At 45.4% G+C, this 15,947-nt stretch overlaps 1 protein-coding gene across 1 annotated transcript in view; it reads right to left on the bottom strand.

Annotated features, from left to right (window-relative positions):
- Nucleotides 1-15,947, bottom strand: part of SHROOM3 (shroom family member 3) — a 328,306-nt gene that overhangs the window by 206,220 nt on the left and 106,139 nt on the right. The window contains exon 2 of the mRNA XM_052642061.1: nt 3,294-3,448. Within this exon, the coding sequence (XP_052498021.1) occupies nt 3,294-3,448 (155 nt within the window). The remainder of the gene's footprint in view (nt 1-3,293; nt 3,449-15,947) is intronic.

The raw sequence follows: 15,947 nt of genomic DNA, 5'->3' as shown, positions 1-15,947 counted from the left end.
AAAGAAAGAATGTGTCAATCAGAAAGGGGATTTGGAGCGGAGGGCAGAGAAGTCATGAGATGGGAGAGGAGCGCTTTGGCAGGATGCTTCCCTGCGGTCCAGAGGGGAAAGGGCCCTGATTCAGCAGCACGGGCATCTGGCCTGCCTGGCAGACGCATTCCTCGTGGAAAGACGGGCCACCTGGCCAACATCGGGGAGGCCAGCACATTCTGGCGCCTCAGACCCACTCTTCAGCCTGAGATCAGCATGCAACCTCCTGACCTAGTTATGGCCAGACTTCCTATTTCGTTTTCCTGTGGGATAAATTATACTGATTCTTGGTCACCTTGGTATATTTATTCCACTTAGAGTTGTGTTCTTCAAAATGAGCTAATGTGTTGACATTCTGGTGTATGTCTTTCAATGATGTGAATTAACATTCCTAAATTCCATGAGAGGATGAAGGTGGGGGCTTCTTGATAACCAGGCACCCAGCATGTTCGGTAATAGGACAATACTCCATATCACTGTTGGCCTCTAACCTAATTCAGAATAATAATGAGCAAACAGTGCACATTTTCTATGTACTTAGATTTTGTACATTAAGTCTTCACAATTCCCTTGTGAGGCAGGAATTATTATTATTTCCCATTATTACTTTATAAAAGAGAGCCTGAGGTCACACAATTTGCAAACGACAAAGCCTGATTTCAATCCCAGGACTGTCTGTTGTCTGTTCCGCTAGACAAAATAATTCAGACCTCATGTCGCCATCAACTGGAAGACATAACTGGAAGCCAGCATGACTACTGTTCATAGCAGGAAACAAGGCAACCCTCTCCAGAGGTTAATCGATAACCAGAGTCCTGTCAAAACATTCTGAGTGTGGATTCCGCCATCAGTCCTCAACAGATACATGCTAGGGCTCTCACACTGACTTTGGGTTCCAATGTCAAAGTGAGTTCAAAGCTTTCAACACTCTCTGGATGCATGGGATGGGCCAATGGTTCTGAATCTTCCTACCCATCTATTTGAGAAATCGGTCACTGTGTTCAGAATGAATGCTTGCTTTACTCAAATACTGACCCACAAATAATGCCTGAAAGTGAAGTCGCTCAGTCGTGTCTGACTCTTTGTGACCCCGTGGACTGTAGCCCACCAGGCTCCTCCGTCCATGGGATTCTCCAGGCAAGAATACTGGAGTGGGTTGCCATTTCTTTCTCCAGGTTATCTTCCCAACCCAGGGATCGAACCCAGGTCTCTTACATTGCAGGCAGACGCTTTAACCTCTGAGCCACCAGGGAAGCCCTAAATAATGCCTAGAGTTGGCCAAAAATAATAAAAATAATAGCAGCGGTATCTGTTATTACCATGAGTAACCATGTAGAATAGTTCATTACATTGGTCTAATCACCTTGTAACGTAGCTATTTTAATCCCTATTTAAAAATAAGGAAACTGAACCTCCAACCAGGCTAAGTAATTTCTCAAGATCACATGGGTAGAAGATGACAGCCTTAGAATTTGAACCCAGGTCTGATCTGACTCTGGCGCCTATGCTTTGAGCCACGTTGCATCACTGTCCACCAGAGAAGCAAGGTCTAGTTAGAAGGCCCTGAAGAGAAACCAGACCCAGCCCAGCACACTGTAGAGAGTCACTGGAACCTGGGGACACGGTGGGACCATACCCACAGCTGTTATTTTTTTGTGGTTGGGAGGAGCTGCTTTTCTCCTCAGCACAGCCTCAGACAGTGAACTTAGAGGAATAAATGAATGCAGGCGTGAATGGAACTCTAGGACAGTGGTCCCCAACCTTCCTGGCACCAGGGACCAATTTCATGGAAGACAATTTTTCCATGGACCAGGGATGGAGAAATGGTTTGGGGATGATTCAAGTGCATAACATTTACTGTGCACTTTATTTCTAATTTGGGCTTCCCTCATAGCTTAGTTGGTAATGAATCCACCTGCAATGCAGGAGACTCTGGTTCGATTCCTGGGTGGGGAAGATCCGCTGGAGAAGAGATAGGCTACCTACTCCAGTATTCTTGGGCTTCTCTTGTGGCTCAGCTGGTAAAGAATCCACCTGCAATACAGGAAACCTGGGTTCAAACCCTGGGTTGGGAAGATCCCCTGGAGAAAGGAAAGACTACCCACTCCAGTATTCTGGCCTAGAGACTTCCACGGACTGTATAGTCCAAGGGGTCGCAAAGGGTTGGACATGACTGAGCAACTTTCACTTTCTTTCTAATCTTATGCCTCCGCTGACTGTTCAGAAGCCCAGAGATTGTAGACCTCTGACTTAAGAGACTATGTGAGGCCTGACGAGAAGACCAGCTTACTGTCAACATCTTAAAAATGGCATGGCTTGATTAATGGCTCCTGAAGTTCCAGCCAACTTAAACATCCTCAAATATTATAACATTTAGTTGCCCTGTGAGGTAGCCAAAACCTGATTAATGAAGAAATACCTAAATGTGTAAGCCCAGGACTGAGTAGGTCAGGGTAATAAGGCTCAAGTGGCCTGGTGAACTGGGACCAGCAGCATCTAGACTCCTCTGTGGCTTGTCCACTTACAAGCCTTCAGTGACCTGCTTAACCATCTTGCCTATACAGTGAGGATAATGATAGCTATCTCACCAGATTCTGCGCAGACTAAATGAACGTAGTTATATATGTTAATATAAAACATCTCCAGCAATACTTGGTTTGATATAATGATTGCAAAAACTGTTTTAACTTCCTTCCACAGGTAATTCCCTCCACTAAGAGGTGTTCTCCTGGAACTAGGAAGCTTCTAACTTCAAGGCATCATAAACCAATCACAAGGCAAACCTTTTCCAACAAAGGAAACATCACTATCACAACCAGAGAAACAAAACAAACCAAACAAAAGCAGGAATTCACTTGTTTTGACGACATCCCCTACCCCTGGGGGTAGGTCAGGTAAGTGGAATGCTCTCCAAGTCTTCAAGCCTGGGGCTGTCTCTGGTCCCACAGGGAGGCAACACCTCATAGAGCTCTGACCACATTGGGGATCAGGGTCACTTTCCATCAGGCCCAGAAATGTGGAAAGTACAGTGAACCCTGCCAAGCCAACACCTGCTGGGAAAACTAGGGTTTCACAAGACAGACATATCTAAAATGTCTTCACAGGCCACAAGATGGGCAAGAAAAAAGGAAAGTTACCTGGTGATGGGGGTGGGGGTAGGGGGGCTGGGGTACCATAAAATTCACATGGCGAGGATTAACGAACAGGCTCTTCACGGGACGGGGAGGCGCAGGAGGAACCTGGCGTCCACCCGTCCTGCCTACCTGCGCACCACCAGCCGCAGAGTCTCGTAGGATCCTTTCACCAAGGAAACGGCCTCCCTCCGGGAGCTGCTCAGTGCCACCTGGTTGATGTTCACCACCTCGTCCCCAGCCCGCAGTCTGGAGCTCACCAGGTCCGCTTTGCCCCCTTCTTTGATCTGCTTGGAGAGAGGAGGATCCACAGGTGAACAGCCTGTTTCCCGCAGAGCCCGCCCACTGCCTGCGGCCATGCGCATTCCCACCGTTTGCATCCAGAAGGCAGGGATGACTTCCTGTTTCCACACCTTCCAGCACCCAGCACCCAGCCAGCCACAGAGGGCATTCAGAAACAGAGGGTGAAGGGCTGAAAGAACTCCATTTCCATCCAAAAGCCACTCACGACCTCCATCTTCAGCACCCACTCCAAGTCCCTCAAAGCAACTGTTTTATTCCTTTAGAAGTTGCTGCCTTCTTACCTCATTTTTTTTTTTTGAGGGGGGTGTCTAAAATTAATAAATAATAAAATAAATAGATAAAATAATGAAAATAGCCCTCTTCTGCTATCTGGGGGCTTCCCAGGTGGGGCTAGTGGTAAAGAACCTGCCTGCCAATGGAAGAGATGTAAAAGACACAGGTTCCATCCCTGGGTGGGAAGATCCCCTGGAGGAGGAATAGCAACCCACTCCAGTATTCTTGCCTGGAGAATCCCATGAACAGAGGAGCCTGGAGGGCTACGGTCCATGGGGTTGCAAAGAGTCGGACACGACTGTAGTGACTTAGCTCACACACACAAAATTATAACTCACTGGATAAATAAACAGTGGTGGATCCAGACAATGGAATATTATTTAGCACTAAAAAGAAATGAACTCACAAGCCATGAAAAGGCATGGAAGAACCTTCAATGCATGTTAATAAGGGAAAGAAGCCAATATCAAAAGGTTACATATGGGATGATTCCAACTCTATGACATTCTGGAAAAGACGAAATTATGGAAACAATAGAAAGAGCAGTGGTTAGATAGATGGGCAGAATAGACAGAGCACATAGGATGTTTAGAACCGTGAAACTATTCTGTGTGATACCATAAGGTTAGCTACGTGACATTATACCCGAGACTGTACAACACCAAGAGTGAACCCTAACATCAACTATGGACTTTGGGTGACAAGGATGTGTCGTTGTAGGTTCATCACTCGTAACACATGAACCACTGGGACAAGGAGATTGGCAATGGGCGAGCTTATGCAAGCAATCAAGGAGCGGGAACACATGGACGCTCTCTCTACTTTCTGCTCAGCTTTGCTGTGAATTTTAAAACTGATGGAATTCTCCAGGCCAGAACACTCTGGAATGGGTAGCTGTTCCCTTCTCCAAGAGATCTTCCCAACCCAGGGATGAAACCCAGGTCTCCCACATTGCAGGTGGATTCTTTACCAGCTGAGCCACCAGGGAAGCCCAAAAAGAAAATTACTTCACTGCAGCAACTGAGTTAACATGAGTAGTGTTAGTCAATCAGTTGTGTTTGACTCTCTTTGAGACCCCATGGACTGTAGCCCACCAGGCTACTCTGTCCACGGAATTCTCCAGGCAAGAATACTGGAGTGGGTTGCCATTCCCTTCTCCAGGGGATCTTCCCAACCCAGGGATCAAACCCAGGTCTCCTGCATTGCAGATAGACTCCTTACTGTCTGAGTCACCAGGGAAGCATTTTTTATAAATGAAGTCTACTAAAAGTCCTAATTCATTCAACAAAGTAATTCAACATTTGCTTTATGCCAGAAGTTGTTCCAGGAGCTAAGGTGTAACAGTGGGCAAAACATACAGAAACTCTCTTCTGGTGCTTAAGGCAGAGGCAGAAAGCAAACACTAAACAGAGTAAACAAGTAAATGATGTTTTGATGAAGCTGTCTTCCCTAGTGGTCCAGGGGTTAAGAATCTGCCTGCCAATGAAGAAGACACAGGTTTGATCCCAGGTCCAGGAAGATTCCACATACCTTACAGCAACTAAGCTTGTGAGCCACCACTGCTGAAGCGCACGCACCCTAGAGCTGGTGCTCCACAACAAAAGAAGACACCCAAGTGAGAAGCGCACACACCCCAACTAGAGAGTAGGGCCTGATTCCTGCACCTGGAGAAAAGCCCGCGCAGCAAAAGACCCCGCACAGCCAAACATTAAAAAATAAAATAAGTGATAGGCAGGTTTAAAAAAAAAATTGACAAAGTGCTTTGGTAACCAACAGAGCAAAATAATGCTTGATCCTATGGCATGTCAATAATGATGAAACAGAATTAAAAGGGACAAAAATAAGACAAAAACAAGTAAACAAGCCTGACCCATATAGCTTTCTTTTTTCAATAATTGCTCTCCAGAATTGCCCATATGTTCAAAAACCTTCAGTAGGCCTTAATATATATAAAATAAACCAAATTCCTATAAAAATTTTGTAAATTGTGTCCTTGCTAACTTTTGTTTTAGCTCTATGGGGTCACACAGAGTCGGACACGACTGAAGCGACTTAGCAGCAGCAGCAGCATGCTAAAATTTATACTTCATTTTTAAGATAGGGTTCATTAATTTATTATTAAATCACTATATTCATTAATTTATAATGAAGGATGAAAATAATACAGAAAGTATGTAAAGGGAAAAGTGAGTTATACCCGGGCTCATCCCATTTTACTCTTTAAAGGTAACCACTGTTGGGGCTTCCCTGCTGGTCCAGTGGTTAAAAATCTGCCTTGCAATTTGAGGGACACCAGTTCGATCCCTAGTCCAGGAAGATTCCACATGCCAAGGGGCAGCTAAGCCCTGTGCCAAAACTAATGAAACTGTGCTCTGGAGCCTGCTAGACACAACTACTCAGCCAAGTGCTGCAGCTACGGAAAGAAAGCTGAGCACCCTAGATCCCATGCTCTGCAACAAGAGAAAGCCACTGCAGTGAGAAGCCCGAGCACGGCAAGAAGAGTAGCTCCTGCTCATCACAACCAGAGAAAGCCCTCTCGAAGCAACAGAGACCCAGCACAGCCAAAAGTACAAATAAATATTAATAAATATTTATTATTTTTTAAAAAATAAAGGCAACTGCTATTTACAGTTTAGCTTATGAATGTCATATACAGATGGTCCCTGACTTAATGCGGTTCAACTTAAGATTTTTCTACTTTACAGTGGTGTGAAAGCGATACTCATTCAGTAAAAACTGTACTTCCCATTTTGAGCTTTCCCTGAGCTAGCAGCATACTCTCTCATGATGCTGGGCAGTAGCAGCAGCCACAGTCTGCAGTCAGCTAAGCGATCACTAGGATAAAGACTGATACACTTAAAACCATTCTGTGCCTTACTACCATCCTGCTTTCACTCTCAGTTTCAGTTCAGTTCAGTTGCTCAGTCATGTCTGACTCTTTGCGATCCCATGAATCACAGCACGCCAGGCCTCCCTGTCCATCACCAACTCCTGGAGTTTACCCAAACTCATGTCCATCGAGTCGGTGATGCCATCCAGCCATCTCATCCTCTGTCGTCCCCTTCTCCTCCTGCCCCCAATCCCTCCCAGCATCAGGGTCTTTTCCAATGAGTCAACTCTTCGCACGAGGTGGCCTAAGTATTGGAGTTTCAGCTTCAGCATCAGTCCTTCCAATGAACACCCAGGACTGATCTCCTTTAGGATGGACTGGTTGGATCTCCTTGCAGTCCAAGTAGTAAATTACATGAAATATTCAACACTGTTATTAAACACTCTTCATTTTAGATGATTTGCCCAACTGTAGGCTAATGTTATGGCACCCCACTCCGGTACTCTTGCCTGGAAAATCCCATGGATGGAGGAGCCTGGTGGGCTGCAGTCTATGGGGTTGCTAAGAGTCAGACACGACTGAGCGACTTCACTTTCACTTTTCACTTTCATGCATTGGAGAAGGAAATGGCAACCCACTCCAGTGTTCTTGCCTGGAGAATCCCAAGGACGGGGGAGCCTGGTGGGCTGCCATCTATGGGGTCGCACAGAGTCAGACACGACTGAAGTGACTTAGCAGCAGCAGCAGCAGCAGGCTAACGTTAAGTGTTCTGAGCATGTTTAAGGTGGGCTAAGCTAAGTTCACAATAAACTGTGGAAAATTCTGAAAGAGATAGGAATACCAGACCACCTGACCTGCCTCTTGAGAAACCTGTATGCAGGTCAGGAAGCAGCAGTTAGAACTGGACATGGAACAACAGACTGGTTCCAAAGAGGAAAAGGAGTACGTCAAGGCTGTATATTGTCACCCTGCTTATTTAACTTCTATGCAGACTACATCATGAGAAACACTGGGCTGGATGAAGCACAAGCTGGAATCAAGATTGCCGGGAGAAATATCAATCACCTCAGATATGCAGATGATACCACCCTTATGGCAGAAAGTGAAGAGGAACTAAAAAGCCTCCTGATGAAAGTGAAAGAGGAGAGTGAAAAGTTGACTTAAAGCTCAACATTCAGAAAACTAAGATCATGGCATCTGGTCCCATCACTTCATGGCAAATAGATGGGGAAACAGTGGAAACAGTGTCAGACTTTATGTTTTTGGGCTCCAAAATCACTGCAGATGGTGATTGCAGCCATGAAGTTAAAAGACACTTACTCCTTGGAAGGAAAGTTATGACCAACCTAGATAGCATATTCAAAAACAGAGACATTACTTTGCTGACTAAGGTCCGTCTAGTTAAGGCTATGGTTTTTCCAGTGGTCATGTATGGATGTGAAAGTTGGACTGTGAAAAAGGCTGAGCACCGAAGAATTGATGCTTTTGAACTGTGGTGTTGGAGAAGACTCTTGAGAGTCCCTTGGACTACATGGAGATCCAACTAGTCCATTCTGAAGGAGATCAGCCCTGGATGTTCTTTGGAAGGAATGATGCTAAAGCTGAAACTCCAGTACTTTGGCCACCTCATGTGAAGAGTTGACTCATTGGAAAAGACCCTGATGCTGGGATTGGGGGCAGGAGGAGAAGGGGATGACAGAGGATGAGATGGCTGGGTGGCATCACCGATTCAATGGACATGAGGTTTGGTGAACTCCGGGAGTTGGTGATGGACAAGGAGGCCTGGCGTGCTGCGATTCATGCATGGGGTCACAAAGAGTCGGACAAAACTGAGTGACTGAACTGAACTGAAGCTAAATTCGGTAGGTTAGATGTATCAAATGTATTTTTGACTTAATGATGATATTGTCAACTTACAATGAGGGTATTGGGATGTAACCTCATGTAAGTCAATGAAGACCTGTATATATATGTGTATGTGTGTGTACTTTTTCTTTTCACAAAAATGACATCACACTATACCCACCCCCTCAACCATCTTTTGGCTTTTAACAGAGAGCCATTAAACTGAGGTGGTTAAGAGTTTGAGGCGTCAAACAGGTAACTTAGGTAAGAGGAAGTCACTTGTTCTTTCGAGTCTTCAGACTCCCATGTTAAACAGGAGATAGCAATAGCAGTGAGGATGAATGAGATAAGGGAGGGATGAATGAGATAAGCCGCCTGAATTGGTGAACACGGTTCCAGCTCCCAGATTATGGTAAGATTTTATAAGTAGTAGCCATTGTTTTCAGAAGTCTTATATATCATGAAGATACTTCCTTTTATACCAGATTCTGCTATAACATTTTGGTACGATTCATTTAGCCACCCTTTCTTTTTGGTCATTTCCCCCTGCCTTTCTACCCTTTTCATCCCACTAAACTTCCCTGCCAACCTCTTGTAGATTTGCTTTCCCCTCAAACATACTAGGCACACTCTAACCTCAAGCCCTACCCCAGTGGCTCAGTTACCCTCTACCTGGATCACTCCCCACTACTCACAGCACCAAGGTCACCTATAAAAACTGCAGTATTCCCTCACGGTTAAGAGCTGGGGCTCTGGAGCCAGATAGTCGGGCTCTGAGGCTTCCCAGCTGTGTGACTTTGAGCAGCTTATTTAACCTTACGGTGCCTCAGTTTCCTCTTCTGTAAGATGATAGGGTTTACCACAGAATCTGTCATGAGGATCAAGTGAGTTCATCAAGAAAAGGGCTTGGCGCACAGTGCGTGTGTCAGTCTCTCAGTCGTGTCTGACTCTGCGTCTCCATGGTCTGTAGCCAATCAGACTCTTCTGTCCATGGAATTCTCCAGGCAAGAATACTGGAGTGGGTTGCCATGCCCTCCTCCAGGAGATCTCCCCAACCCAGGGGTTCAATAGTATGTATTCAATAAAGTTGAAGTCTATCGACTATCCATCCTTTGAGGCCAAGTTCAAATTCCATCTCCTCTAAGCCTTTTCTGATCTCTCATAAATATCCCCTGACTCTCTTGCACCTGCAATCTGTCCTTTAAGAAGTGTCCCCCGCCCCCCCCACCCCGCATTGTGGGAGAACCAAATGAATAAAATACTATATAAACTGTGAAATGACATTACAGCAATAATAAACTAAATAGATAATTTACCAGATAGATAGTTTATTATTGTTATACTACTTGAACACAATGCTTGTGGTTATCACACTCTTTTGACACAGCTATTTAAGTCTGTGCCTGTTCCCTGCCCACAGTCCCACCTTATCCCCAGCTTGGGCTGTGAACTCTGAAGAGAGGAACTGACTCGATCTTTACTTAGCCCAGAATGCCTCCCCAGAGGCTTGCACACAGGACCTCCTCGTACTAGTTCATTCATTCAGCCAAGATTCACAAGCATCTACTGTGTGCCAGGTATGGAGCTAAAATCTGAGGGGGCAGTGATGAACACCACAGACACAACAGTCCTATTTAAGTCCCAGTTTGTAGAATTAAATCCCCTCTCTGCTGCTCTACTATTTGCCAATATTTTCAGTAAGATGAGAATGAAATGAGGCCTAGGAAATAACCAATTTCTTATATTAAAAAGGAAGTCAAGAAAAGCTCGCTTGTACAGTTTATATCATGTTTTTCTCATGACTGATTTAATGTGAAAGTAAGTGTTACCAGAAAGAATGGCCTAAAGACTCTCATTGTTGTTCACTGTTCTGATAAACTATTTCTATACCCCAGATGGTAACAGAATCCACGTGCAATACAGGAGACCGGAGACATAAGAGTCGCGAGTTCAATGCCTGTCTTGAGAGGATCCCCTAGAGAAGGAAATGGCAACCCACTCCAGTCTCCTTGCTGGGAAATCTCATGCACAGAAGAGCCTGGCAGGCCACAGTCTGTGTGGCTGCAAAGAGTTGGACATGATTGAGGGACTAATGCTTTCACTTTCACTTTTTTTTACCAAGCATTAGTTGGGTACTTGTTTTGATTCTCACATCTCTCCATATTCTCTGATTGATTCATGGTCTCTTCAGATTTTTCACTGGAGATGACTTTCAGACCTTTCCTCTAACACTAATCTTTTGCATAAGCCTTCACCCTATATTTTCAGTTTCTTTTTTCCTCTTCCTCATTTTTCCTCCAAATACCCCTCCTCCATCATGAAACTGCCTTATCAACCCAGATAGAATTGCTCTCTCTCCTCCATACCATTTCTGCCTGCCTGGAGGCAAGCCACAGCGCTGCCTCTGTCATAGGTATTTCTGGCCATGCTCTGTCCCTTCTTCTGGGTTTTAAACTCTGGAAGTCAGAAACTTCTGTTCACAGCTATTTTTTGAGCACGTACCAAGAGTCAGGCACTGTTCTGCTGCTGCTGCTGCTGCTAAGTCGCTTCAGTCGTGTCCGACTCTGTGCGACCCCAGAGACGGCAGCGCACCAGGCTCCCCCGTCCCTGGGATTCTCCAGGCAAGAACACTGGAGTGGGTTGCCATGTCCTTCTCCAATGCATGAAAGTGAAGAGTAAAAGTGAAGTCGCTCAGTCATGTCCAGACTCTTAGCAACCCCATGGACTGCAGCCTATCAGGCTCCTCCACCCATGGGGTTTCCCAGGCAAGAGTACTGGAGTGGGTCGCCATTGCCTTCTCCAGGCACTGTTCTAGGCCTGGGGAAAAGTTAAGGAAAGAAGCGTACTTTATGTTCTCCTTCCCTGGAGTTTACACTTTAGCATATTCTTTCCTTTTGTTAATTGAAGTATAATTGCTTTGCAATATTGTGTTAGTTTCTGCTGTACAAGGCAGTGAATCAGCTATATGTCTACATATATCCACTCCCTCCCTCCCACCTCACCCCCATCCCACCCCTCTAGGTCATCACAGAGCCCCGAGCTGAGCTCCTCTTCCCACCCTCCTCTTCCCCCCCACCCCATGTCCACTTGTCTGTTCGCCACGTCTGTGTCTCTATTTCTGCCCTGCGAATACGTTCATTTGTCCCACTTTTCTATATTCCACATTATATGCATTCATATACGATATTTGTTTTTCTCTGACTTGCTTCACTCTGTACGACAGGCTCTAGGTTCATCCAGTTTTTAATATAGTTCATATCTTTGCATTAAAAGCCTGATGCCTTCACGGAGGCAGTTCAGAGAACACGGTAATAATGGTGGTTTAGTCACTAAGTCGTGTCTTGCGACCCCGTGGACTGTAGCCTGCCAGGCTCCTCCGTCCATGGGATTTCCCAGGCAAGAATATTGGAGTGGGCGGCCATTCCCTTCTCCAGAGGATCTTCCCAACCCAAGCATCAAACCCAGGCCTCCTGCATTGCAGGCAGATTCTTTCCTGCTGAGCCACCAGAAAAGCCCCTTCAGAGAACATATAGCGACCCAAACAAGGCTGAGTTCTTTCTGTTCTTTGGGTGCTTCAATTCATCTATGTATATAACTCTTCCTGGAAGGTCAGGCAGTTTGCAGTGAGTCAGTGGAGTTCAGGAAGTTCTGCTTGATTCCAAGATTCACCCAGGGGTTCTATTCCAAAAAAAAATCGAGTCCCAGTTGGTCCAAGTGAGGCTGGAATTGAGCCAGCTGGGCATGAAATGCAGACCCCCTCATCTAATGCCTTTTGACTAACCACATTAAGGACTGCCATATCATCAGTCTGTGGATTACCTGGGACCCCTATGTTCCCCTCTTCCTCGTCTGCTGCTGGTTCTTCTGCCACCTTCTTATTTGGTAGCATCAGTGTCAGTGGATATTCTACCTGTTGGTCACTCAGGTAGTAAGCCTGATTGCCAAGAAAGTGAAAACTATTGGCTAAGACAAGACTGAATTACCTTAATCAATATGATTGACTCCATTTATTATCACAAATGAGAAATTGAGATACTGAGATACATTTTCTGATGCACTAACAACTAATTGATTTCTAATCTACTGAGCCTGACTAAATGCATAAATCTTACATTTATATCAATTATTCACAGTATTTTTTCAGGTATGTAAAAAACAAGACCTTATTTTTATAGAGTTCAATTTCTATGTCAGATACTAACTTCTGGGGGAAAGTCAGTCATTTCTATCATTTTTTTGTGCATTTTGGTTAAAAACCATCCTATTCAAAACTTCTCTCCTCCCTGTATTTTTTTCAGGATGTGGCAACTGGTTCAAGGGAGGATCGTGGTCACCTGATGTTGGTGGACAGCCTGGCCTATTTTTTAAATTATTATTAAAGTATAGTGGTTAATAACATATTATTAAATTATGTTGTCCAAGCTCTGCTGTACAGAAAAATGAGTCAGTTATACACAAATATACATTCTTTCTTTATAGTCTTATCAATTATGGTTTGTTGTAGGATATTGAATATAGTTCCCTGTGCTATACAGTAGGACCTTGTTGTCATACTGTTTATCTAAAATCATTATTATGACTTTTTAAAAAAACTTATATTTACAAAAGGTTTAACAATGATTCACTTGAACTATTCATCAAAGAGGATTATACTTCTAACCTCATGCCCTGCTGATACTGTCAGCAAGACTCAGTGAAAAATGAAGCTTATTATTTTAAACCCTTGGACCAATACTGGAGCAGCTAAAGAGGTCACTGGCGCTGTTTGTTCAATTTCACCTGCAGAGACTTTACTTATTCCAAGAATGTGATGGTCAACAAGTTAAATGACTTCAGATAATGTACCTTGTACAACTGGGTTGGAAATCCCTAAGCTAACAAGGGGAGAAGGCGATTATACATTTGGAAATTTAGTAGGCTTCTTCCCTTCTCAAATTCTAAATGCATCCACACCTTTAGGATTAAAGTAACTTTCCTCCTGTGACCGTGTAAGGAGTTGGTTTTTCAAACATTTATAGTCTTTTACATTTCAATACATTTAGCTCCTGACATAGTGCCAATCAGGGCTTCCCAGGTGGCGCTAGAGGTAAAGAATCTGCCCGCCAATGCAAGAGACAAAAGAGACTTGTGTTCGATCCCTGGATCAAGAAGACCTCCTGGAGGAGAGCATGGCAACCCGTTCCAGTATTCTTGCCTAGAGAATCCCATGGACAGAGGAGCCTGGTGGGCTACAGTCCATTGGGTTGCAGAGTCGGACATGACTGAAGCGACTTGCAGGCATATAGCACCAATCATAGTAAGTGATTAATAAGCCTTTGTTGAGCACACCTGGAGAAGCTGATTTTAAATAAATACAATACCAAGTGATACATTCACACATTCAAAACATGATACAGGCAAAATATAGGTAAAGGGGAGAGTTGTGTGTCCATGTCAGCAACTGGACGTGTGTTGCAGAGGAGCAAGAAGTCAGACCCGGGGACTTCCCCGGTGGTCCAGTGGTAAAGAATTAACCTTCCAGGGCTTCCCTGGTGACTTAGTGGTAAAGAATCCGCCTGCCAGTGCCGGAGATTACGGGTTTGATCCCTGATTCGAGAAGGGATCTTCTTCACAGGCATCTAGTCCCAGGTGCCACAACTATTGAGCCTGTGCTCTAGAGCCAGGGAACCGCGCAACTCCTGAAGCCCTCACACCCTAGAGCCTGTGCTCTCCAACAAGAGAAGCCACCGCAGTGAGAAGCCGGCGCACCGCAACTAGAGCGTAGCCTCTGCTTGTTGCAACTAGAAAAAAGCCTGCTCAGCAACGAAGGCTCAGCACAGCCAAAAAAAATATAGAGAGAAAATAGACAAATAATAATGAAAAGAATTAGCCTACTAACGTAGGAGACACAGGTTTGATCCTTGGTCAGGGAGCTCGAATCCCACACACCCTGAAGCAACTAAGCCCACGTGCCCTAGAACCCGTGCTCCACAACGAGAGAGGCCACTGCAGCGGGAAAGAAGCCCGGGCACTGAAACGAGAGAGTAGCCCCTGCTCGCCACAACCAGAGAGAAGCCCACATAGCGACGGAGACCCAGCACAGCCAAAAATTAATTAATTAAAAAAGAAAAGTCAGGCCCTTCCTTTCCCCTCCCCAAGACTCTAACCCCTGCAGCCCAGTCTAAATGCACAGGCATGAAGCTGCCCTCTGGGGATGGGTCCTGTGTTCTTCTTCTCCTGGCTTTGTGCCCTCCAAACACAAATCCCGCGACTCTATGCCCTGCCCCCCAGCCCTGTTCTCCGTCTTATTCATCACAACAGCATCAGCTGCAGCTTCACTAGGATCAGAAGCACATCGTGGGCAGCAACCTGGTGATCCTCTTGCAACTTCAATTAGATCAGGTCACCCTCCTCTGCAAGACCCTCGCCTCCAGAAACCAGAAACCAGAGCTCTCCCAGTGCACCGCAGCCCCTGCTGGGTTTGGCCTCCTTACCTCTCCGCCTCCTGCGGTTCTCCTTTCTGCTTACTCAACTCCAGCCCAAAGCCCCCTGAGGCAGGTGGAGTTTGTCAGGCAAGCTCCTGGCTCAGGCAGGCTCTTGTACCTGTTGTTCCCTCAGCCTGGAATGCTTTTCCCTCGAGTCATCCCTCGCCCGTCCTCTCACCTTCTCCAGGTCTTTACACTAATTCAGCTTCTGGAGGAATTTCAGCCTCTCCTCTTCCTTCCCATCTTTCGTTTTTTCTTTAGCACTTCGGTCATGATCCAACTCACTATACTTTTTACTTCTGTATCTTATTGACCGTCTGTCTCCCCCATGTCGGCTGCATGGGGGCAGGGACTTGGGTCTGTTTTGTTCACTGCCATGTCCCCAGTGCTCAGGACTGCATGGGGCACATAGGGCTGCTCAGTATTTACTGTATAAGGGAACATCAGCATTGCTATCAGCTGTTGCATGCCTTCTGTGTTTTGGTAACTTTATTGCATCATCCGAAAAGTCACAAAGATTCTGTAAGATACTATGATCTCCTTTTGTTATAAATGCAAACAGTAAAGACTCAGAGGGGTCAGATGACCTGCTCAGGGTTGCAGACTCAGTTACACAGCAGAGCTGGAGCTGAAATTCAGAGCCCACACTCGCCAGCCTGCTGCCAGGAGAATTCCCCAGGTCTCTATCCCCAAGCTAACACTTCTTCATTTGTCTGCCTGATCCTTCTTGCGCCCAAGAAAACAGTCACCGCACACTCCTGTGTCCTGACCGTTCTTTCAGGGATCCCAAGAACTCTGGAGCTATAATATGAGCTCACAGGTTCACAGCTTCCACAGGAGAAAGAGTTGGCATTGCAGTGCCCCAGCGCAGGGAGATGGCCTGGCCAAGTGCAGCTGAACATGTAATGGTTTCCATTTACAATTCTATCCGGGGTTTTAATTAAAATCAAACTCTTCTAGTAGACATCTGCCACAATTGAATTTCACCTGCATTCTAATGTCTGAATTCTTAAGTGATTTCTTTTCCTCTCCTGACTACTTTCATTCCTGGATGGTGCCAAGGAAGGAGTA

The sequence above is a fragment of the Budorcas taxicolor genome, chromosome 6 (assembly GCF_023091745.1).
Source record: "Budorcas taxicolor isolate Tak-1 chromosome 6, Takin1.1, whole genome shotgun sequence".
Taxonomy (NCBI): domain Eukaryota; kingdom Metazoa; phylum Chordata; class Mammalia; order Artiodactyla; family Bovidae; genus Budorcas; species Budorcas taxicolor.
The sequence above is the reverse complement of the archived record's forward strand: the minus strand, read 5'-3'. Positions and strand labels throughout refer to the sequence as shown.